General features: G+C 44.5%; 1 protein-coding gene across 1 annotated transcript in view; it reads left to right on the top strand.

The window, feature by feature from the left end:
- The window catches only part of LOC138472757 (SPARC-like), a 659,099-nt gene that overhangs the window by 516,627 nt on the left and 115,850 nt on the right, over positions 1–26,622 (top strand). The window contains exon 8 of the mRNA XM_069611089.1: positions 19,816–19,910. Coding sequence (XP_069467190.1) covers positions 19,816–19,910 — 95 coding nt within the window. The remainder of the gene's footprint in view (positions 1–19,815; positions 19,911–26,622) is intronic.

Below are 26,622 nucleotides of genomic sequence, written 5' to 3'. Positions count from 1 at the left end.
ATGATCAAGTGTCCAGATCCAGATCCAACAGTGTAGCGTCATCTGCTGCCAGTTCGGATCCGGACAGTGAAACAGAGACCTCAGCACCTATTAATGTATCCAAGGAACAAAGTGTAACTAACAATGCAGATATCGAGCCTAATGAAGACCAATTTGAAGTTTCAACTGAAGAAGCTAACATGTCACGACCCCCCACTATCGTGAACGCTTTTTTAGAGCAAATCAAACGGTACAAAAAGGGAAATCGGCAAGCACTTCTGGCCACCGCAAACAAAAAATCAGTCCGATTTCAAACACCTATTGCTGACAATATGACAACCCCAAATATACCACAAGGGGCACCAGGGGTGGCAATCAACCCCGGCGGAAACGCCCCTGCCGCGCCACGCAGAATGACAAGAGCCTATCATCAACAACAAATGATGAACCGGAACCGCTGAATCTTGTTTGCAATTTGAGTAAGCATTGTCTCTCTACTGCTGAACATGCTGTGCTCAATAAAGGTTTGTCTTTTGCACCATCTGGGCTCAACAATTTTGTGGATATTCAAATTGACATCTTTAAGTTCATTCGCAAATTAAAACTTAAAAAATTCTTTGCCACTCAGATCAAAATTTTCAAACCTAAAACATCAATACCAGTTCCATCAGATATTACGCTTCAAACAATGCTTAATACACATATTCTCATGACCTTGGAAGATGCAGACATACAGTCAGAATCAATTATCTCTAATATCTTAAATGAACTTGACATAGATCAACAGAATCTGTCGATTAAAGAACTTAGTTCAAAATCCAAATTCACACCAATGTTTGCTCAAGATAACATCATTGACACTTTTTATCAAGCAGTTATTAAAGATATCCATTCTACGATTGATAAACAAACAAGTTCTTTCAAGAATAAATCGAAACAGAATCTAAACCCTGCGGAACGTGCTGCTCTTCGGGAACTGGCAGAAAATAAGGACCTTATCATTAAGGAAGCAGATAAAGGCGGAAACGTAGTGGTAATGAATAAGGTAGATTACATCACCATGGGACTTGCTCACCTTAACCAGGCAGGCTGCTATTTACAGCTACCATCTAATCCTATTCGCCAAATTCAATTAGAGTTTAACAAAATGATCTTAGAGTGGCACAAGAAAGGAGTACTATCAGATACTGAACGACAATTTCTAATTTCAGATGGTCCAATTATGCCAACCATTTACTTTCTGCCTAAACTACACAAAGGGTATACCAGTATACCCGAAGGCAGACCAATAGTGAGTGGAAGAGGAGGTGTTTTGGAACCCCTTGCGCTATACATCAATCAATGTTTGTTACCTGCCATGCTTACCACCACGGCATATATTAGAGACACAATGCATGTCTTACAAATCCTAAAAGACTTACCCTTTCGACAAAATTTATTGATGGTGACATTAGATGTCAAATCACTATATACATCGATTAAACACGATATGGCTATTCAAAGTGTGGAATACATTTTCCGTAATACCTCAGCATCTTACTATGTGCATATTGAAATGCTCAAGCAATTTATTATGTTTGCTTTGGAGAACAATGTGTTCCTCTTCAATGATGTGTATTTTAAACAACTCATTGGGATTGCTATGGGCGCTAGCTTTGCCCCAGCATTAGCCAATATTTTTATGCACAATTTTGAACAGCAATTTGTGTTTTGCACACATGCCTACACCTCATATATTCATCTTTGGAAGCGTTATATAGATGACGTGTTTATGCTTTGGACAGGTAATTTAGAACAACTAGATGCGTTTGTGAACTTGCTTAATTCAAACGAATGGGGCATACAATTCACTCACTCTTCCAGCTCCACTACTATTGACTTTCTGGACCTTACTATTTGCATTTCGGACTGTGGCTTTACAACCAAAACCTTCAGGAAAATTACTTCAGTTAATTCAATCCTGCATGCTGACAGTTGTCATAAAAAACATGTGATTTCAAACATACCCAAGGGAGAACTGATTCGAGCACGTCGGAATTGTACAACGTTGGATGAATATTACCTTGAAAGTCAATCAATACAAAATAGATTTCTACAAAGGGGTTACAACCAACGAAAAATAGCTGCCACAGCCCGTCAAGTCAGTACGTTAGAGAGAGATACCTTACTTCGTCCCAAACAAACGAATCGTCGACAAGGCCCAGACAAGATTCGACTGATTACCCGATACAATTCGGATAATCATATACTACATTCCATCATGAAGAGACACTGGCACTGTTATGACCGGCTCTTGGCCATAGGGTTCACTCCAAGGGACACTCAGGATACACAGGCCAGGTACGCATAGTGGTTACTTTATTAGCTTCTTAGGTTACAGGATCAGATGTCAACAAGTCATTAGGAGATAAAGAGGAAAGGGACAGGAGCCCACTGGCTCCCACCACCCAGGCTCACATAATCTAACTGCCTGGGTTAGAACCCATTCAACCCCAAACATTCTAATCTCACACTCCAGACTCACAGCCTACATTCTGATGGTGACATCAATCCTGGCTCAGCACACATGCAAGTATAAGAGCCAACCCTAACACCTCCTTTCCTACAACAAACAAACACACCTCAAACACACACTAAGAGAAAGCAACCCTAACACCTCCTCCTCTTGCATGAAGAACAACACACACTTTCACAACAGCAAGACACACCTCACTCTCAGCAGAGTTCCGCTAACCCCAGAGATTGAACAAACAGGCGTAACTAACATCCTATGACAGTCCCAGCCGCCACAACTAACATTCCTAACCAATCAAAACATCACAAATCGCCTTCCGTTCCCGCTTGCCACAAAGGAACCTCGAACTGCCACTTTCGAGCACTAACCACCCACCTCGGCAAACAAACCACAACACTACCAAGACCAACCAAACACAAAGCTCCTTCCGTTCCTCTCTGCCACAAAGGAACCTCGGACTGCCACTTCCGAGTACTAACTCCCAAAACCGGGAAAAACCAGGTACTGTCATAACTGCGCAAGATACTTACTAACAACCCAACAATCTACCTGGGTCACCAATAAACCACAGTCACAACTCATGCCGCTGTCAAATCCATTCGAAAATTCAAGCAACACAGACACACCTAATCACCAGTCACTCACCTCATCACACCAATAAAGAAACGCAACCAGCTGTCACTAAACAACCACCACCAGCATAACGCTACAAATGTTGGCCAGACAAATGAGCCCTTCAAAACCAAATAAACACCCCAAAGTGAACACAGCTGCAGATGAAACGTTGCCAGGCTTCTGAAATTAATCAAGAGCGGACTCAAGAACAATTCCAAAAGTCACCTAAAGTTAAAAGAAAACACTAAATGCAATGTAACTTGCATCTCCAGAATTCCAAGCAATCCCTGGACCTTAACAACTCCAGGGTCACCAAAAACATCAAAGCTTCACACAGCTTCAAGTAAACTCCGCAGAGCTAGACACCTTCAAAAACAACATAGAAGCTTCACACAGCTTCAGGCACTAGTCCCCTGCTAGATGCCTCTGGACCGCTCCGCAGAGCCACAATCCAAAACAACATAAAAGCTTCACTAGGTTTCATGTGAACTCCTCAGAGCCACCAATCATCACAAAAACACAGCTTTAAGTAAACTCCGCAGAGCTAGACACCTTCAAAACAACATAGAAGCTTCACACAGCTTCAGGCACCAGTCCCCTGCTAGATGCCTCTGGACTGCTCCGCAGAGCCACAATCCAAAACAACATAAAAGCTTCACTAGGTTTCATGTGAACTCCTCAGAGCCACCAATCATCACAAAAACACAGCTTTGCAAAGCTTATGGTACTAGTCTCCTACTAGGTACCTCTGGACCCCTCAGAGTCACTAACCAATTAATCAAAGTTCCAACTAGGTTCTATACTAGCCTACCACTAGTAACATCACTAACCCCACAGGGCCTCTAAACACCAAACACCTCCAACTCCGCAGAGTCCCCTGACCAACCCTGGTCATGTACATCAATTAAAACATATTCCAAAAAAACAATAAAAAAAAAATTTCAAAACCCAACACTGGTCATGCACCAACACTAAAACATTCACATACTGCTACAACACACACACAAACACAGGATGTTCAAAATACAGACAACCCCGGCATAGAATGTTAACTGCTAAGGAGCGCTGCAGTCACTCTGGCAGTCATCATGGGTTGCACATCCATACACGCACAAACAGAACATCACGCCTACAATGCCTCAAAAATGGTTATAGTAAGCATTGCAATGACACATCAATAATCACATTATAAATTGCAGATCTCATTTCCTAAAAGTCCATGTTGCCAAAGCATGGGCAACTCTAAATGCTGAAATGACTCAAAGATTGTGGTAACCATTAATGACCAACATCACTCTTATTGTGCTTTAAGATCACAAATCTCACACCACACACACACAAGCAAAACATAGTCTTAGGATGATCAGAACATTGAAATATAGTACATCCAAGTCACATTTTCTAAAAGTCCATGTCACCATTAAACAGGTAACCTAATATGCTAAAATGCCTCAAAATGTTATACTAAGCATAATAGGATCAACACCCTTTGATTGTCCACCTCAATCAACCTCATATGTGCCACTCACACACAACCCCTGTCACAACACAAATGTGGAAACCAACTTTAAATGAGACCTAAACGTGCATGTTGCCAACTGGGGCCAACTCTAAAACCAACCTGCAATGCCTCAAAATGGTTACATCTAAAATAAAATGCATCTCCTATTCTAAGTGCAACATCATTCTCACTAATACTTCTCATGGTAATTCACTACTAATGCACAACAGTACTCTTCAGTCACTGCTTGCCACATCGATGCTCAATCCATTATGACATTTTACTTTTAAATGAAACTCCAAAATTTCTTCTGCAAGCATAAACTAATCATCCCCAAAAACTACTATCATACCCAAACCCAAACAGTAACCATTTTCTCATTGCATGGTCCCCACCTCAGACCAAATCAGCATAGCGTCTATTCTCATTAAAACCTTTAGCCTCCAGGTGCATAAAAGGCACAATTACGCTTACTTGGCATGGAAATTACACTTCCCCTTTTTAAATAATGCTGGCATAGTCACTCAGGAAATGGTGGCACACTTGGGCAGCCTCATGCAACCCTGCCAATGTCTCCTCATGTACCAGGGGGCCTGCTCCTGGCAGACTCCAACAGGCCATCCTTGCCCCAGGCTCCATGGGGCAGGGTGCTTCTGACACCCCTGGGTGGCCGCCTGCAACAGCCCTGGGGGCAGACTAAAGAAGTACTTGGTGGCTGACTCAAACAGCCCTGAGTGCTTTCCATTTCTCCAGACTCTTGAACAGCCTCTAATGACTCCTGGCCTCAAACAGGGCACTCTACCTTCTTCCCAGGAGTCTCCTCTGACAGGCTGTCCCTTCCAGCCCTGGGTGCTTTCCATTTCTCCAGACTCTTGGACAGCCTCTAATGACTCCTGGCCTCAAACAGGGCACTCTACCTTCTTCCCAGGAGTCTCCTCTGACAGGCTGTCCCTTCCAGCCTGGTGGACTGGCTCAAACAGCCCTGGGTGATTTCCATTTCTCCAGACTCTTGGACAGCCTCTAATGACTCCTGGCCTCAAAGAGGGCACTCTACCTTCTTCCCAGGGGTCTCCTCTGACAGGCTGTCCCTTCCAGCCCTGGGTAGACTGGCTCAAACAGCCCTGGGTGATGGGCGCAAACAGTCTATGGGGGGCAGTGGTCTCTCCCTCTCTCCTTTCATTCACTTGTCCTCTTGCCTGCACCCCCCGCAGCAGAGTCTCTTCTCCTCTCTCACATGACATCACACAGGTACCTGTATCTCCTTTTGCTTCACTTGGTGTCCACTCCAAGGTCCTCCTTCACCATACCTTGGACCATCCTCGTCGCCAATTGTTATGACCGGCTCTTGGTCATAGGGTTCACTCCAAGGGACACTCAGGATACACAGGCCAGGTACGCATAGTGGTTACTTTATTAGCTTCTTAGGTTACAGGATCAGATGTCAACAAGTCATTAGGAGATAAAGAGGAAAGGGACAGGAGCCCACTGGCTCCCACCACCCAGGCTCACATAATCTAACTGCCTGGGTTAGAACCCATTCAACCCCAAACATTCTAATCTCACACTCCAGACTCACAGCCTACATTCTGATGGTGACATCAATCCTGGCTCAGCACACATGCAAGTATAAGAGCCAACCCTAACACCTCCTTTCCTACAACAAACAAACACACCTCAAACACACACTAAGAGAAAGCAACCCTAACAGGCACTTACTGCATTTGGATACGGATATCAGTAACTGGATTGACCCATTTCCTAATTTTACATTCAGTAAAGGAAGGACTCTAAAAAATTTACTCAGCCCATCATTCATGCCTAATGAAGATCGCCAAACTACATGGCTCAACCAAGACAAATTCAAAGGCTTTCACAAATGTGGTAGCTGTTCCATGTGCCCATATGCATTAGAAACTAATAATGTTTTGTTTAATCCTTGCCAAACACATCGGATTGAGTCTTTTATCAATTGCAACACCAAATACACGGTTTACTGCATCATTTGTGTTTGTGGCAAGAAATATATTGGGAGTACGATCAGGCCCCTCAAGACCAGAATCCGTGAACATTTGTCGACCATTGCCAGCCAGGATGCCAAATTCCCGCTAGCATCACACTGGCAGAAATTCCATCAGCTTGACCTTAAACAAAACATCAGATATATAGGGCTTGCAAAAGTGACATTACCGCAGAGAGGCGGTAACCTTACTCTGATTCTTCGTCGATTGGAAGCACGTCTTATTTGTCAATACAGAACAGTAATTGAGGGTCTGAACACGGACCATGAACTTGCTGTTTTTCTATAAACATAATGTTTTATATAATTCATTCAGACTATATAGAAAGCCCTTCTACTATTGCTTATTTCAGGTTCAAGTTTCTCCTCTTACTGTCTATCCTGGTCTGGTTCTATATTCAATTGCGTTTGTGTCTTGCACTTAATATTATTTAATTCGGTCGAATTTCATGATTATATGAAATTTCAGCACTTGCTGTACATAAGGTTCAGGAGCGGGCAATAAGTTTTTGACAAACAACCCCTTGATACATTAACACGGAATCTACCAATTTCGTAGAGAGCGAGTCTGCCTTATCACCTTTGTCAAAGGTTGTAGTCGGCCTCTTAGTTGCCTAATGCATTTATATTTCAAGGAATACACATTTTTTAATTATACTTTTTTCAGTTAAGCCCTCTATAACACTTTACATCACCATATTGGTGAGATGCATTCGGTCTCCATGGCAACCTGAGATTCATATTGGAATACCATGTAGAATTCTGCTATCTTACAATAATAATTTTGAGTTGGACATTTGTCAAAATGAGATATAACATATCAGGCTTTGGTAGTATCACTTACTATTTCGCGCGAGGCGTTATTTTATCACTTTTACAATTCAAAGACACAGCAATTTAACCCTTCCAAGATGGCCAACATGGGTTTAGGTGTGGTTCGACCATTTTGGAGTGTACAGCTCTAAGCAGTTCAATAAAAACAACAGTTCGCACAGCGCATGCGTGGGGGATAGACACGTTCAGTTCGGACCACCAGGGTAAGTAACTCTCGCCGGTCCCTAGAACACCCTCCAATATGTGTTCGCATGCCTATTTGCCTGTAATTAGATAAGCGGCTAGCGCTCTAACCTAATGATCTACCTCTCTTTCCTTTACGGCTTTGCCCCAATGGAACACTCATGCCGATCAACTGTTATGTTACATCTACAGTCGGATATACTAATTGGGTAGCTTTCCGCAATTGCGAGGAATATAAAAAGGTATGCCCTAATTATCTCTAATTGCATAATTTAGCAACTCTAAACTGATTAATTACGACCAATGCTATAATCAGTATTATCCACTTTAGGTTCGTACTTTTCAGTACATCTACAACACGTAATCACGTATGTTCAACAATCAACCCAAGGTACTTAATATCAAGCTTTTAAATCAAATCGAACTTTTGCATTTTATGGTCATTGGGAACACACTGCAATCATGCACTAACGGTTTTCCTATTGTTTTGTCTCTCTCTTATCCTCCGCTCCTTCTCAACTCTCCAACCCTGTTTCTAAATTGTTTATGCCACTTGAACCTACCACATTAATACGGTGGGTTTTCTTACTATTTGGTCAACAATGCTAAATGTACACAAATGTATTTGTGGGTTTACCTAAAATGTACTAATTTTTATGCTATGCATGGACAATGTTTCCCGCTAACTTTTGGACTTAAAATGTGTTTGTCTTATATAATTTAACTCACGCCTCTATACAAAATGGGGGCATAAATGTGACCGACTTATTTCAAAAATCGGGTGACATATCACCCCCACTGCCCCGTGGTACATCTTGAATTCTTGAATCTATTCATTATCACTATATGGTTGCTTTGAAACATGACTATTCTTTTCTTTCATTATTATTTTTTATTTTTTATTCATTTTTTGTCGTTATTAATTTTGTTACTTTTACAACCTCGTATATGGTTGGCTAATATTTAATTTAATTTTAATTTTTATGTACAAGCCTCAGAGGAAGAGCAGTGTTGCTCGAAACACGTGTAACGCTGTACCATACTCACCTAATAAAACTGCAAACTAAGCAGTGTCTCAATTTTGTATGTGTTGGCGCAGTGAGACTGGAAACACTCCTCCTTGAACTTGACCTCACAGTGGTGTATTTGGGCAATATACCCACACAACCCAGTCACCTGCTGCCCTCCATCTAACACCAAATCAATATTGCAAGCGCAGTGCTCCACTTGGCTTTTTTGCCCAACCCTCTTGTCCCTTTTAAAATTAGTCTCCCTCAGTCGGGCTCAGAACAATTATAGTTCGTATTAGCTATCGAAGACTTTCGAATGTGCACAGGGTTTGACTTGACCTGTTGCAGGACCACTTTAATGTTATAGTTTACAATTTTAAACTCTCAGTCAGATACCTAACAGAGACCGTCGATTGAGCACTCACATGGTGCCAAATCACTCTGTATACAGTATCTTGGGTTACCCCCCAAAGTTAAATCACAAGGTTCAATTACTTCTTCAGTTCCAATTATACTCATGTGACTCATCGCCAACACTTCACACACGATTCTCTTTAAATAGTGTTGCCATTTGCAGTCTTGGTTCTAACACAGACCGATCTGCTATCAGTCTCTCAGACTCACCGGCTGTGCTGACTTTACTGGTGCTGCTTTGTTGTGGGAGCCAAGGACAGTACCACAGCAGCAATCGCTCCTCCACGCCACGGCTATCGATGCGAGAGAGCTTCGGGAACCTTCTACACACAATGCACCTTTCTTCAGCTTTAAGTCCGGTCTTATGTTTCTCATTCTCAAGGGCTCTTGAAAGTAGCAGTTTTCCTGCGAAAACGCAAAGGGCAACTTCCTCATTGCAACTTTTTCTGGTCTTGCCATCTTTCTCCTCGTATTAAACTGCCATCTCAGAAATTGTTGCTTCCTCGTGCGTTTTACCTTGCTCAGAGTGTGCTTCTGTGCTCTGCCTTTTATCCATGTGGTGAAGTGTGATGGAAGTTAGGTGTGTGTAATTATCAGTATTAGCCTGACTCTGCCTGATTCTTGTGTTGGGACATGTCCGGTATATGGCTCTGTTGTTAGTCCCTTGTCACTCGCAGCGATCTGTCCGTGAAACAATGTCTGTGTCGGTAAAAGGACAGGAGGTTGAGTTCCTATGTATCCTAATTGGTAGAATGGGAAAAGTTGTTATAAGGAAGGGGATACTGTGTCTCACCCTGCGGTGTCCCACTTCCACTCCCTGAGAACCTCTCATCCAGGTGATCCTCCTGCACTGGTCCACCCCGAGGAACTGGATCCAAAAACAATGGCTGCGATCTGGCAGCCAGATCCCCAGGGACTGGCGGTTCAGACACCTTCAGGCTTCTCACACAGTGTACAATTAAAGCAAACCTTAAATGCAAAGGTTATCAGTACAGAGTAACAACTGTTGCACATTGACAAAAAGTAATTTGGCCTGATTCACAAAGCATTTTTCAATTAGATTTTCCTATTGAAAAACGCTTTGTGAATGAAACCCATTTCTCCCCAATATTTTGAGAAAAAAACGAACTAAAATTAATTTACAACAACAGTAGCGCTCTCCCCATTCTTTGATCTCTAAGAATGCAATAAGTAGTGTGTTCACCATTGACCAGGATTGTATTCAGTATTCTTTCTCTTCTGCCTACTCCAACAAATTATTTTATAGATGTACGCCCTTAACTACATTATTTGATTATTAGCTTAAAATGTACCCATCTTCATTTAACATGTAGTATGGATGTAAGTCATGGAAGTGACAATTTGAATGCACTGTCAAATTTGCCCAAATGAATTACAGATCTCCATGCATTTTGTGTCGTACTGTCCAACTTATAAAGAAATGAGAGAGAAGTTACTGGCTTCACACAATGCAAGCGTGCATACTTGCATCTTCTTTTGGTCCCACATGAAGCAGTTTGCTGGACTTGCGTTGTGAAATCACTGAGCATCAGAACGGATATATTAGACATATTAAGATTAGGGTTTATAATTGGCTCTAGCTGTAAAATGTGCTATGTTGGATCATCCAAGGCCTCTAGTTGAACCTAGAAATAGGTAATGATGGAATTACAATGCCTAAACTAAGATTAACCTGAGTACCTTGTGATTAATTAACAAACATTGCTGAAGTTGCATTATACAATAATAATTATAATTTCAACTCCTGCAACTATGGCCAACCCTACTGGTGTACTTCTTTTTTAACTTTAATTATCTTCAGGTTGCCAGGCTAAATTGACCTAGCTCACTAGAATGACTTTTTGGTCATTGAACAGTGGATTGAGCAAGCCAACTTGAAATGTCAAATCAATTGCTTTTTCTTGTTCTTTTTGTGACATATTACTGATTTTCCTCAGTTATTCTTGTTTCCAAACAATCTGAAAGAAATATGTTGATTTTTTTAATTACTTCAAAAATTCCCTTCATCCTCCCTTCTTGCAAAGGCACACTCGCACTTGATGGTCACATTAGCAGGTATTTCAAAGAGAAACATCTACTCAACTTTTCTGTTTCTCCTTCAATGCACCTGCTTTGCTTGGACCGTTAACTTTGGCCCTGGACCGTAACCAGCCGGTTAAGCCCCCAGAACAGGTGCTGATAGCCATAGTATTTTTGTTTGTGCACATAGTGTTTATTGCCAATTGTGTTTTATATTTTGTTGATCTGATCAGAAAAAATATATATTCAATTGAATATGGCCATCTATGTCTCTGATTCACATTTAATCAGAAGGCACCCACATCTCACCTGCAGGGCCTCCCTAAGAGCAGGTATCCATAAGGAGTTTAACCTTCTTGGTATGCATCATCTAAGAATGCCTCAGTCAAAATCCTTCTGGAGTCTTTCAGTGGAGACAAACCGGCAATGCATGCACCATAAGGTACACTCGTTCAGATTGACTACTTAGGGGTGCTTGGCTTAGCCAAAAGTTTATACCCTAATAAATAGTAACCTATGCACTTATCCAGCTAATCAATATGAATCAGCATTCCATTTGCATAGTTTTAATATTGTAAATACTTGTTAAAGCCTCATGCTAACTTTTCAGCACAAGAGCTATTGCCTGTGTCTAAGTCAGATTTTCAACTGTATATCTTCTTTATTGGGTTGAAAACATTTTGTATGACTAATATGCATTTTCTCTTCAGGGATTCCCTTGACTCGATCCGTTAGAAGAAAATTAGCATTGATGTACCTTTATGCAAACATGGGCCTGTCGTTGAAAAAGAACCAGCTCATTGCAATTGTGCACAGTTTTTGTACAAGGACAACATTGCTCCTTGTAAAAATATGCCTGGACAAGGGCAATTGGTTCACATGTGCAAATACCGTACAAAATTGCACTTGCACCTGTGTTCCGTTTCTGTACTATAGCTTCTGGTTTAGCCATGCTTTGACATCTCTGAAACTGCTTTGTGCCACGGTCCTGATTTGAGGTGACGTCCATTTTCCTATCATCCTTTAGTGCTGGCTTGCAGAAAAAAAAAATCTCTCGAATGTTATCTGGGTACTCTTCGATCTTATCCTAGCTCCTGGTTTTGCTTTTTATGTGAATGTGCATGTGGCTGTGCTGTCTTCATACCTATCGGAATCCAGGTGGTTCTGGTCAATCATGTGTCGTAGGTGCAAATGCATGAATTTGATGAATATTCGTGACCTCAGATAGCTACTATATCCGGAGGTATCTTCAGGCCCTCATTCTGATTTGGTAGCTATTCTCTAGTAGGAAATATAGGAATCCACCTTAGTGAAGTACCCAAGATACCCTTCTACTCTCTTAGCAGTCAAAGCAACATAATAATATGAATACAAATGCTTGATCCTATATAGTGCTTCATGACAAATGCCTCCCACTTCTAAGTGCTATAAATCAGGTGTTATCAGTCAACCCATTTTTTTATTTGTTCAGCAAAATCCCGGTTACACCACATCAAAAGTGAACACAATTACAATCCCTAGAACACAGTTTCTAAATCCAACAACTAGCTAAAATATAAAAATATTAAATACATATATAAATATAACAGATTATACTCCATACAAGTTCATAAAACATAGTCCAAAAAATAGGCTGGAAGGGGACGAAAGAGCCAGTTCATCAAGCCTTAGAAATAAACTACCCCAAATCATTTTATAGGATGCCTCGGTTGTCTTGGGGCTTCCCAAAAAAAGGAATCATCTGAAAAAGTGGATTTTTGGCTCCTTGTGTCGATTGAGTCCAGTGCTTATTGTTACTCTTAACTATGACGGCTTATCATCACTCCCTAGGATTTAGCAGGAGCCACCACACTGCCAAAACACCTACTTTTACCGAAGGAGTAGAGATTCACTAACGTGATCTTAAACAACTTTACATACAATTAAACATTAGTCAAAATATAATTTAGTCGGGTATCAATATTTCCAATCTTGTATTTATTTATAGTTCTTATTCTTATATCAGTCGAAAGGTGTATCAAGCCTTACAGGGTTCTTTCTAAAGGTTGAAATAATATCATTAAACAAACTAATTAGATAAACAAAGAACATTTGATGTATACTGGCATATCACACTTAAACATACAATTGCAAACAAATGCTAGATGTCTTCAGAATACATATAGTCAAACAATAGATTCCAGTGCCATCGACATGACGCAATAGGTCATCTATTCACAGAGGTGCTTATGATGGATCATTAGTGATATAGCTTCCATTTAAAAAATGTAGTAATTCTATGTTTTTTTACATTTCTGTCTGTTTAGAGACAAACAAATGTCATGCCTTATTTCATTGTTCTGGTTGTAATTTACTTGATTAAGTTGCAGAGACTGATATTTATCAATGTGACAATGTACAGTCAAATGGTTTGGTTTCTGGAGTAGAAGAACATGTGCTGTTAAATAGGAAACACGATTTAGGGCTCTCATAAATTGTTATTATTTTAAAGTAGATTCTCATTATGTCCCATTTTGAGAAATCAAGAAAAGAACACGCGTTTTAATCTTGAAGGGGATGTCCTAGATTTTCATTTCGAGCTGCTCCTTGTACAAATGGATAATTAGAAGCTAGTCTTGGTTTGTGCAATAGTTTGCTTTTCATGTAGATTAATATAGATCTGCTCTTATTAGTCAGTAAGTCTATTTATGTGGGTAGTTACCTTGATTATTAATCATAGAGACTTTTTGAATTTGTGGATTGAGTATTCCTATAGATGTTTTATTAAAGATCTATCCATTCATTTACATAAATTGCTAACTTGTTAAAATAAAAACTATTAGAATTAGGAGAGTTAATAATGGGAATATAATTTAAACATTTTCTTAAATGTACATGAACACATTATGAAGCTTACCTTGTGCCATCAATAATGTAGAGGCTTTTGTCTCCAACCTCTACTTGATTTCCCTAAGAAGAGAGTGTTTGCTTACCTCCTCTGAAAGATAACTATGGCTAGTCGTACTCGGAGATGCAAACAAACGGTGTCTTCCCTCTGCATTCAATTGATGCTGTGATGTCATCACAAAACATAGCGAAGCAAAGTTATCGCATTGAAGTGTTCTATTCGTTCTACAGCCAACTTGTACATTTGTTTAAATAGTTGTTCATCGCATTAAAGTATTCTATTTTGTTCTATAGTGGCTCTATGTATTTGTTTATGTAAATATTCGTCCACTATTCTATAACAGCGAGTGCAATTTTATTGTATCTGCAATTGTACACTTTTTTAAATAATAATGCTTAACCATGTCACAAACATAGTATATTTTATCATACTCCATGTATTTCCTTACATTTTCATTTTGCAGGTATGATACATTTATAATTGATTTTACTATAGACATTTTAAGATGCAATATCCAAATGTAACTTGTTAGTGTTTCACTTTTAGTCCTTTTACTTGTAACAATCAAATTTAGAAACCTCATGTCATCAAGGTGTGACCCCGGCCCCTGACAACACTTCAACTCAAAATAAAGTTTTAAACAAGGATTTGCCTGACTACGTCACATTGCACTGAAGCAATCTTCTCTCAAGATGCTAAGTCAATTATTTTAAGATGCAACAGCACAATTTAATTTGGTAAAGGCTAAAAATGGTTTAGATGCAGAGTGCCGAGAAGCCTCTTTACACGAGCTAACCTAGGCAATGATAGCTTACCCCTCAGGGACATTAACTTCTGTAGATGGACTTAATAAACCGTAACTTCCTCCACTGCCCACACTCTGGGCCACAGGTGAACTGGTCTCGCAGCTGCCACCTTGCTGATTTGTTTCAAATCTAGTTCCCTGAACTTTATTATGTTGGAAGAAAATATTTGGAACCCCAGTAAAGATTTACAAAATTAATTTTCCGCTATTTACATGCCCCAAAGCTTGACTGCATGAAGGGCATTTGAGGAAGCCATGATCTTATAGACTTGAAGTGGGGTTCAAACTGAATGATCCCCAATCTTCTGGTGTAACTGGAAGATGCCGCCCCCTCTTACCTTAAAGCCAGCGTACTCATTTCAGTCAGAGACTTTCAAGTACCCGTTGCCGAAAGCCAAATCCAAAGATGATCATATACTTGCACAATGTCTAGGATGGCACCCCCGCAACTATCCTCTTTTGGCGGGCGTTATGATCCACAGACCATAGTAGGTTTTGAACATACTGATTTCCAACCTTTTCACTGCACAATGATTCTCAAAGCTACTCAGCAGTTTAATCAACATATTTTCTGTCTGGAAGAATAAGACTGCATCATCTGCAAAAAGGAGAGTAGGAATCATAACATTTCCCTTTCTTGGTGGTTCAGTTTCAGTCTCTTGCAACCAGGTATAAGGATTGTTAATAAAGCGATTAAACAGGGTTGGCGCCAAGGCACATCCATTCCTTACCCATTTCTCGATAGAGAAGTTCCCTGTAATCTCTCCCCTACACCCATACCTCTCCTTGCGTTATTATTGTCTCATGTTTAGGTACTTAATTTATCGACACCTGACAGATAAAAGGATAAATTGGTCTTGCTGCTGAAAAGAAATTTGCAAAATACAGGTTGCCCTCAAGTCTGCTGCCAATACTTTACTTTTGAGCTATCTGTCATGGTCATCAAGTTGTATGATTCAGAGAAGCAATGGGTATCAGTGGTACTATGTGGCCCTGATCTAGGAGTAGGACCCTTTGTATAATTTCCTAACACTGATTACATTTTTCTAGTTGGATTCAAGCATGACTGGCCTTAAAGAATTCTGTCTAGTTACCTCTGTAAGGTTTTTGGAGAATGAGAGATTAGATATAGGATTGTAGTTGGGATCTGCTTTAGCCATATTGATGACGATGGGGAGGGTGGTAATTGCATGTACCATTATATCGGGAACTGCACCTTGGAGATGCAAGTGCCACAATTCCTTGAAACAAGATTGAATTAAAGATTTTTCACCCAATTTGGAGACTTTGACGTTATTTTTGACCTCCTCATCCCGTACCTTTGAAGGTTAGAACAGATGCCAACAAATTGAGTGGGAATGGATTCATTTTTATGTGGGGTTTGTGGAGGGGTCGGGAACATGGGGACAATTTAGAATCATCCAGAAGGTTCTCATGGATTTTGTTCGGAATGTTGACACTAGATATTCTCAGTACTATTTTCTTGAAAATCAGACCTTAATAGAGCTTACTTATTAGATATGACTATTTTGTTGGTGACCTCATTGAACTGACTGGTGTCTTCTGGCTTTCTTCCCATTACAACCACTCTGAGATAACCCCTCTTTTGTATTGTTTGCATCAACATTTGTTCTCTTTGGTCCCGAAAGATTGAGTACTAAAAGCATTTTGTTTCTGTCAGAAATGCTCCACTGTTTTCGCAACAGAAAAAAAAGTAACAAAAATGGCCACCGGGTTAAGGAAAACAAAGTCTGTTTGCCTTTCCATGGTGGCCATTGAAAAAGCCATTGAAAAAAAAGTAAACACACAAAATGCCTGCCATGAAAAGGGCAGAAGGGACTACACGTAGTCCCTTCTTCCTTTCCATGTCGGCCTGTCGCAGATCAGGAGCGGACGCGCTGGAGAGAGAAGTTTTTTCAGTAGATCCGCTCCCACAGCATAGGTAAGTGTGGGGGATGGAGGGAAAATGTCAGGAAGCATGGTGGAGGGGGGTTAGAAGCACCTATCTCATTCCCCGGCGAGAGGAAATGGGGGTTGCTAACCTGAGGAGGCTCAGGGCAGCGGGATTACCGCCTGGTAACGCCCGCGTTCTGTGCCTTTCCATTGGCTGGGAAGCTGCCACACACCCCCTTGCCGGGTACTTATTGACCGTATACTATAGAAAGGCTAGGTCGGTAATGTTAATGTTTTGATCCTGGGCTTGGTTCATTGTGTGACTAGCTGTGGAAGCTTCCAGCCTTTGCAAGAAATAGAGCAGGCTCCTGCCACTAATCTGTACAAGCGTGCTGGCCAGCACATCATTTATGCTTGTGCACAGCCACGCAAAAATTCGCAACTGAATAAGGTTTCCTGTGCACTTTTTAAAATCAAGTGTTTGTGATTTTTTGAAAATTGGGACCAACAGCTTACTATTGTGGTAGCATCAAGTTACCCTCTTCCTTTTTCGCCAAAGGGGCATATCCTGCTATAAAAAAGTTTGTGAATTCGAATTGCATTCCAGGGGATGTATGTCATTATGGACCTTACAAAAGATAACCAAATTCCACTGAAGCTGGGCAGTATTGCACTAGTGCTGGGTTACTTTAAAACGGTACCGTAACATTTTCGTTTGCATCCACAAATCAGAACAACTTGAATTTGGGGTGGGTACCCAGTGCAGAACTGACATCTGTTTTATAAAACAAATATCTTTGCAAAATATCGTACCAATGGTGCAGGATTTCACAGCAGTGCTTCAGAATGTCATGACAAGAGCACAAATTATGCAATCTAGCTCCTAGTAAGGAACGTCCACCTCCGAAGCAAACAGACTTTTCCTCTTACTACAACCGGTTTTGAGATAAATACTGGCACTGCCATCCGTTTTACGGCCCCTATTGTGGTCACACAGGCTACCGCTCACACAGAGTGCTGTTTCTCTGATCTCCTGCCGTGCTACATCGTGCCATGTGCCTAGAGGTGTCTCAGCCTTTATTATTGTGGTACATCTCTTGTAGGAGAGAATGTTAGGTGTCTGGTATCATAATCTTCTCCTTTTGTTTATTTATATGGAAATTACATAGTGCCACGGTGTGTGTTTTTGCTGCCTCTGTCATTATACTGTCTCTTTTCATGACAGGGCATAAAGATGAATAATTCCACCCCCCATACAAATGAGAACTGAAACAGTTATTTCAGTATTGTTCATCTGAGACCAATTATAATGATTTGTCAAATTGCCATGCAACGAGAATTCTGAGTTCAAAAGATAAAGGTGTTTGATACCCTGTTGTCAGAGGCTAACAGGAATGAACGTGGAAACACAATTGTACCGTTTACGGGTAACTTTGTACTGATGCTGAGTAATTTTGCAGCAATATTTGTCGCAATCAGATAATGTGAAATGTTTCTTCAGAGGCAAGTTGGTACAGCTGTTGTTTTTTTGTACTGGTCAGTTGATGTAAATGTTGGATTTGTACTAGATGATGCCAACTGAAAGGCAACTTAAGTTGTTACAGAATGCCATCTGTTGGGGTGGAATAGACATAGCTTGCTTTTTATTAATACAAACATGTGGGTAGCCCTGACTCTGAAAGTGAGGTCTCCTAATCAGACTCTGTTTTCATAATTCTCCATGCTATAAATGCATAGTACACCCTTGTGACTTTGCTGGGCTTATCTAGTGGCACCTCTCAGCAGCTACCTTACGGGTTGGAAACATGTAACTCACGTAGTGACGTGTATTCCTCGCCCAAAGGATCAGCAGTCAGGATCTGCCTTTCACTATCAGTCATTCTGGCCCTGAATTAAATTATATAATTGTGAGCCCCAACATCTGGTGGCAGACGACACATCTAAATATAAGCCATCTCTAGTTATGACATGGTGATCTCTAGGGATTTACAATTATTTGGCCAAAACCCTTTGACAGATGCTGACACTGAAGCTTTGCTATCTCCACATCTGCGCCCTGTCAATCGATTCTTCTAGCTTATCCAACTCTACACTGCTTGCCTGCTTACAAGCCATCTCCGCTGCAGTACCACACTGCTGTGTAGAGCCAGTTGAGCCTGCTCGCTGCAGAAGGCAAGTTCTGACTTTCCTGCAATGGAGGCCTCTGTGTCTTCCCAGGCCACTGATACGACACTATAGGCCATTTCCCAACATCTTTGACCTGCAACCCGTGGTCACTGCAGAACTACACTGCATTGCTGGATCTCGTCGACACGATTCCTAAATTTGACCCACCTCGATGCTGAAAGTGCCCAGATTCTTGGTTCAATGCGAAAACCCAACAAAGAATACAATTACCAACAGTAGTTTTCCTCCTGGCCTGCTTGAAATGATCCTAGAAACTAGTAAAACCATACTCTCTTACATTTATTAAAATACATCTTCAGTGACTTAACATTGCAATATTCAAACATTGACTATGCACCCCTGTCATCAAACCCAGAGTGTCCCTTTTATTCCAAAGCCTGAATTCTCTGTGTTTTCCTTTACAGTGGTGGGTTATAGTATTTTTGATTAGTCATTTGTATTTTTAGTTTAATAAAAGTATCACATTTTTATAAAATCATAGTTGGACATTCTTTATTTCGGTACCACACTACTGCTGTTGTTGTGTGGACTGCTTCTGTGCTACACACATGCCCCCACGAAGAGTAAAGCCTGAACTGATCCTGTGCCACTCTAAGAGGCACATGTGGTGTACCTGTCGGGCAGTGCATGTTTCACCTTCATGATTGGGATCACTGCTGGTTTATTAGTGATTTGGGGATGAGTCTTATCATTTACCAATACTTGTACTCATGCAGAGTCGTAGGCAATTCATCACAGGAGGACTATGAGGCTCGATTTATGTAGAATTTCACTCTTATACATACCCATGCATAGAATATGTACTATGTCCAAAAGTGGCAGATTGGTAAACCCCATTAAGTAATAGTGTCACCCAATAATAGGGAAGTGATTGGTGAACCTCCTGACCCCCACTGTCATAGAGTGAGCCTCTAAACTCATCCTCTGTCTTTCAGGACTTGTGACACAGACAGAAACAAGAAGGTAACACTAGAAGAGTGGCTGTACTGTTTGGTTGATCGCTCTGAAATCTGGTATGAGGAATTTATGTGTAAGTACACTTAAAAGGAAACACTATCTATACACTACTTTAGTAAAAAGAAATATTTTTGAATGAAATATGTGAATTGTGTATTTTTAAACAAGTGAATCTTTGCGATGCATCAGCACTTAAAAAATACTTCGCTCCTATTTACCTTTGAGTATTTCTTCAAGTTTAATTGTGTTCTGGTGCCTGAACAGTGGGCCAGGCCGAGTGGTTCATTACTTTTTTCTAAATGTTAGCATATAACATCCAACCTAAAGAATTGTAGCTTTCAACGGCCCAATAAGAACTGTTACACATCTTCGTGGTGCATGCAAAGAGGTTCAAGCTCATGACCATATGAATGCACAAAGTCTACAGAAAGCCCGTCACCTAGGTACACAATTATACATACTAAAATGAATCAACCAGCACAAACCATGAACAGCATTCGATATGGTCAATTCTTCTGCACCAAGAGAAACTGTATTCACTCCTTGGAATATGAAAAACAAGAATAAACAAAACATTGTTCAGAGTGGCAATGCAACGGAAATCAAGGGAGCTATCAAACAAAGCACAAAAAACCACCGTCGTGGATTCTAAAACCAAAAGACCCAAAGCAGTTCAGAGACACACATTAGGAAGAAAATACCAGAGTATGTTCGTAACAGATAAAGGCATTAGCCAATGAATTTCAGCAAAAGGCAACCTGACATTTCAGAAATCTGTCACCATAATTAAACTACTAGTGCTAGCTTCCTTAAACCCGATTTCAAAAGAAAGTCAAACATCAGGAGGGAATCGGTTAAATTAAAAAATAAAAGGATTTTTTAATTGTGGCTCCTGCAATATCTTCCAATATGTATTACATAAAACCAAAGAAATAATCAAACCAAAAGGCCAAAAATACAGAATTTAAACCTTGATCACCCAACCGCAACATGACTTTTGTGGCATATAGGATTCAATGTATCTGCGAACAATGGCACATATGCAGCACAATTATAACATGAAAAAGTGGATTCAAGAAGATATCATGGCCATCAAGAAACAAGACCCAAAATATCTAGTTGGGCTACATTGGGCTATGGAACTCTCAAATGACAACAACAAAAACATTAAATGTATGGGAAGGGAACAAGTCTGGCTACCACCAGCAGTAGGAAAAGTGAGGCATACGATATCATCACCATGGACACATGTCACACAGATATAAAAAGAAAAGGACAGTAACCTTAATGCCTTTCTAGCTCAATAATCAATTGGACAAAATAAGTTATAGGTTAAATTCAACTGAATCTTTATTCTATGTCTTTATGTTAGTGCACACCAATAGATGACCAACAATTACTAGTATTTAGGATATATAATACATAGACTTAAAAGGGATGTGAAAATAATGGAGAAGGTAGATATTATGCAAATATAATTCTATTAGAAAATGGGTCACAAGTTATCCAAGGACACAGATGCATCACATAATGAATATGGAATTCTAGGCTTGGTTTCCACGATACTTACATAAGTTGCCATCTCAAAAATCAATCTTAAAATCATGGAACAAATTATGGTTAACTTCAAACAGGGTTATTTCCAATGAAGGATAATGTAGCTCTGTTCCACTTAGCAACACTACAATTAAATAGAGCATAGTCCTGGTTCAACTTAGTAGTAAGTATTCCATTATTTGCTTATGATCCAGTTTGGTGAATCACACAGTCCTGGTTCAATGTAAGAGCATTATAACCTTCAAAGAATATGTCAGTTATTAGCCCTATTACACCATATGCAAGCTCTATGAGTGTTGCATGTTGGCGATTTCACATTGCCAGCTCAGTGGCACAACTCGCCATCGCGTTGCACCCATAACATGATGACGTTCATCATGATTCAGTTTGAGGCATGTATAAAAATACATACCGAAGTCTCTGTGGTGGAGGCATACGTTAGCATTCTAAAAGCCAACCTGTCTGACAGGGAGACACACTTTATGAACTACCTATGAATTTAAGGTGATTTACCAAACCTAAGGAATAATCTACAGATTAACTTAATGAAATCGGCCTTTCTGTTTAAAAAGCATAACAACAATATATATCTTAAACAGAAAATAAGTCGTCATTTTTTTAAACATTTTGTTCAAGATATTTAGAAATATCTTTTCACTTTATATACCTGCCATAAAAAATATTGACTATGCAAGACAACACGGTCCAATACTTTAATAAGGATAAGTCCTACATGAAGACACAGGTCAATATGTCATCTTCTAAAGCTCTATAACTTAAAAAAAAACTATACAATAATAAATCTTATAAGTTCATGGGATATTCACCTGAACATAAATAAATTTACAGGCCGATTCATGGAATAAATAGCGCGGTGCAAGTGGGCAAAAACGTGCGAATCGCAGTGGAATTGCGAAAATCGCACGAAAAGCAGCGCACATCGATTCATGGAAGGGCGTGCGGGATAAAAACATCTGATGTGCGCTAAAAAAGTGCGCGGCGCACGTTGGCGCACAGGCCATCTAACGGCGTGCGCCAGGTCACAGCGAAAATCGCACAGGCCACAGCGAAAATCGCACATAGCGCGGCGCACGCTACAAAAGTAGGCGGAACACGGGGCGTAACACTCGGAATGGGGAACAACTTGCCAAAATGTGGGCGTCACGGGGGAAGTACAGGGTGCAAGTGCGCGGAACGCCCACACACTCGCCTACAACACGTATTCATGGAATCGAATAGGGCAAAACAGCGCACGTTCAAACCAGCGCACAGGCACAAACACGACCGCCACAAGAAAGCAGGCGGTAGCGTCCCTGCGCCTGTAAAAAATGTGCGCCAACAAATAGCACCTATATACAGCTATGATGAATGTCCAATACTGTGGCCCTCCAGGACAAATGACGTGCAAAGGGGTACCCACAAACACGGACACCCGCTGACTGAAAAATAACATGTGCGTGTATTTCGGGGTGCGCGGGAAGTTTCACACGCGAATTGGCTGGGTATGTGGATTCCAGGGGTGCGCGGGAAGTTCCACACGTGATTTGCTGGGTACGTGGATTACAGGGGTGCGCGGGAAGTTCCACACGCGATTTGGCCGGGTATGTGGATTTCAGGGGTGCGCGTGAAGTCTAACACGCGATTTGGCTGTGTACGTGGATTTCAGGGGTGCGCGGGAAGTTCCACACGCGATTTGGCCGGGTACGTGTATTTCAGGGGTGCGCGGAAAGTTAAACACGCGATTTGGCTGGGTACGTGGATTTCAGGGATGTGCACAAAGTTCACACACGATTTGGCCGGGTACGTGGATTTCAGGGGTGCGCGGGAAGTTCAACACGCGATTTGGCTGGGTACGTGGATTCCAGGGGTGCACGGGAAGTTTCACACGCGATTTGGCTGGGTACGTGTATTTCGGTGTTGCAGGGGAATGCTACACGTGATATGGCCATGTGGGTCCCCCCAGGTGTTCCCTCTACACCCTCCACGGCCCCTGCAGGCGGCCCACACCACAGGGTACTACCATGCACCCCTGCTCATGTCCCACAGGCAACCCATCCACCATGGCCATGCCCACCAGCCAACCCACATGTCACCTTGCACCACTGATCACCAACACATGTCTCCCACCACCCCCACCCCCCAGCCACCAGGGGCAGCCTCCACCAGGCCCCCACTCATGTCCCCTATTACCCCCACCCCCCCCGCAGTGCAGGGGCACACTCCACCAGGCACCCACTCATGTCTCCCACCACCCCCACCCCCCAGCAGTGCAGGGACAGCCTCCACCAGGCCCCCACTCATGTCCCCCTGCACCCCCACCCCCCAGCCACCAGGGGCAGCCTCCACCAGGCCCCCACCCATGTCTACCACTACCCCCACCCCCCAGCAGTGCAGGGGCAGCCTCCACCAGGCCCCCAACCATGTCTCCCACCACCCCCACCCCCCAGCAGTGCAGGGGCAGCCTCCACCAGGCCCCCACCCATGTCTACCACCACCCCCACCCCCCAGCCACCAGGGGCAGCCTCCACCAGGCCCCCACTCATGTCTCCCACCACCCCCACCCCCCAGCAGTGCAGGGGCAGCCTCCACCAGGCCCCCACCCATGTCTACCACCACCCCACCCCCCAGCCACCAGGGGCAGCCTCCACCAGGCCCCCACTCATGTCTCCCACCACCCCCACCCCTCAGCAGTGCAGGGGCAGCCTCCACCAGGCCCCACCCATGTCTACCACCACCCCCACCCCCGCAGCCACCAGGGGCAGCCTCCAACAGGCCCCCACCCATGTCTCCCACCGCCCCCACCCCCCAGCAGTGCAGGGGCAGCCTCCACCAGGCCCCCACCCATGGCTACCACCACCCCCACCCCCCAGCAGTGCAGGGGCAGCCTCCACCAGGCCCCCACCCATGTCTCCCACCACCCCCACCCCCCAGCAGTGCAGGGGCAGCCTCCACCAGGCCCCCCCATGTCTACCACCACCCCCACCCCCCAGCCACCAGGGGCAGCCTCCACCAGGCCCCCACTCATCTCTCCCACGACCCCCACCCCCCAGCAGTGCAGGGGCAGCCTCCACCAGGTCCCCACTCATGTCCCCTATTACCCCCACCCCCCAGCAGTGCAGGGGCAGCCTCCAACAGGCCCCCACTCATGTCCCCTATTACCCCCACCCCCCAGCAGTGCAGGGGCAGCCTCCAAGAGGCCCCCACTCATGTCCCCTATTACCCCCACCCCCCAGCAGTGCAGGGGCAGCCTCCAACAGGCCCCCACTCATGTCCCCTATTACCCCCACCCCCCAGCAGTGCAGGGGCAGCCTCCAACAGGCCCCCAACCATGTCTCCCACCACCCCCACCCCCCAGCAGTGCAGGGGCAGCCTCCACCAGGCCCCAACTCATGTTTCCCACCACCCCCACCCCCCGGCAGTGCAGGGGCAGCCTCCAACAGGCCCCCACCCATGTCTACCACCACCCCCACACCCCAGCCACCAGGGGCAGCCTCCACCAGGCCCCCACCCATGTCTCCCACCACCCCCAAGCCCCAGCAGTGCAGGGGCAGCCTCTACCAGGCCCCCACCCATGTCGTCCACCACCCCCACCCCCCAGCCACCAGGGGCAGCCTCCACCAGGCCCCCATTCATGTCCCCTATTACCACCACCCCCCGCAGTGCAGGGGCACCCTCCACCAGGCACCCACTCATGTCTCCCACCACCCCCATCCCCCAGCAGTGCAGGGGCAGCCTCCACCAGGCCCCCACCCATGTCTACCACCACCCCCACCCCCCAGCCACCAGGGGCAGCCTCCACCAGGCCCCCACTCATGTCTCCCACCACCCCCACCCCTCAGCAGTGCAGGGGCAGCCTCCACCAGGCCCCACCCATGTCTACCACCACCCCCACCCCCCAGCCACCAGGGGCAGCCTACACCAGGCCCCCACTCATGTCTCCCACCACCCCCACCCCCCAGCATTGCAGGGGCAGCCTCCACAAGGCCCCCACCCATGTCTACCACCACCCCCACCCCCGCAGCCACCAGGGGCAGCCTCCAACAGGCCCCCACCCATGTCTCCCACCGCCCCCACCCCCCAGCAGTGCAGGGGCAGCCTCCACCAGGCCCCCACCCATGTCTACCACCACCCCCACCCCCCAGCAGTGCAGGGGCAGCCTCCACCAGGCCCCCACCCATGTCTCCCACCACCCCCACCCCCCAGCAGTGCAGGGGCAGCCTCCACCAGGCCCCCCCCATGTCTACCACCACCCCCACCCCCCAGCCACCAGGGGCAGCCTCCACCAGGCCCCCACTCATCTCTCCCACGACCCCCACCCCCCAGCAGTGCAGGGGCAGCCTCCACCAGGCCCCCACTCATGTCCCCTATTACCCCCACCCCCCAGCAGTGCAGGGGCAGCCTCCAACAGGCCCCCACTCATGTCCCCTATTACCCCCACCCCCCAGCAGTGCAGGGGCAGCCTCCAACAGGCCCCCACTCATGTCCCCTATTACCCCCACCCCCCAGCAGTGCAGGGGCAGCCTCCAACAGGCCCCCACTCATGTCCCCTATTACCCCCACCCCCCAGCAGTGCAGGGGCAGCCTCCAACAGGCCCCAACCATGTCTCCCACCACCCCCACCCCCCAGCAGTGCAGGGGCAGCCTCCACCAGGCCCCAACTCATGTCTCCCACCACCCCCACCCCCCAGCAGTGCAGGGGCAGCCTCCAACAGGCCCCCACCCATGTCTACCACCACCCCCACACCCCAGCCACCAGGGGCAGCCTCCACCAGGCCCCCACCCATGTCTCCCACCACCCCCAAGCCCCAGCAGTGCAGGGGCAGCCTCTACCAGGCCCCCACCCATGTCGTCCACCACCCCCACCCCCCAGCCACCAGGGGCAGCCTCCACCAGGCCCCCACTCATGTCCCCTATTAATACCACCCCCCGCAGTGCAGGGGCACCCTCCACCAGGCACCCACTCAAGTCTCCCACCACCCCCATCCCCCAGCAGTGCAGGGGCAGCCTCCACCAGGCCCCCACTCATGTCCCCCTGCACCCCCACCCCCCAGCAGTGCAGTGGCAGCCTCCACCAGGCCCCCACTCATGTCTCCCACCACCCCACCCCCCAGCAGTGCAGGGGCAGCCTCCAACAGGCCCCCACTCATGTCTCCCACCACCCCCACCCCCCAGCTGTGCAGGGGCAGCCTCCACCAGGCCCCCACCTATGCCTACCACCCCCCACCCCC

This window comes from Ambystoma mexicanum, chromosome 8 (genome assembly GCF_040938575.1).
Source record: "Ambystoma mexicanum isolate Mex_15411 chromosome 8, UKY_AmexF1_1, whole genome shotgun sequence".
In the NCBI taxonomy this organism is placed as follows: Eukaryota; Metazoa; Chordata; class Amphibia; order Caudata; family Ambystomatidae; genus Ambystoma; species Ambystoma mexicanum.
The sequence above is the reverse complement of the archived record's forward strand: the minus strand, read 5'-3'. Positions and strand labels throughout refer to the sequence as shown.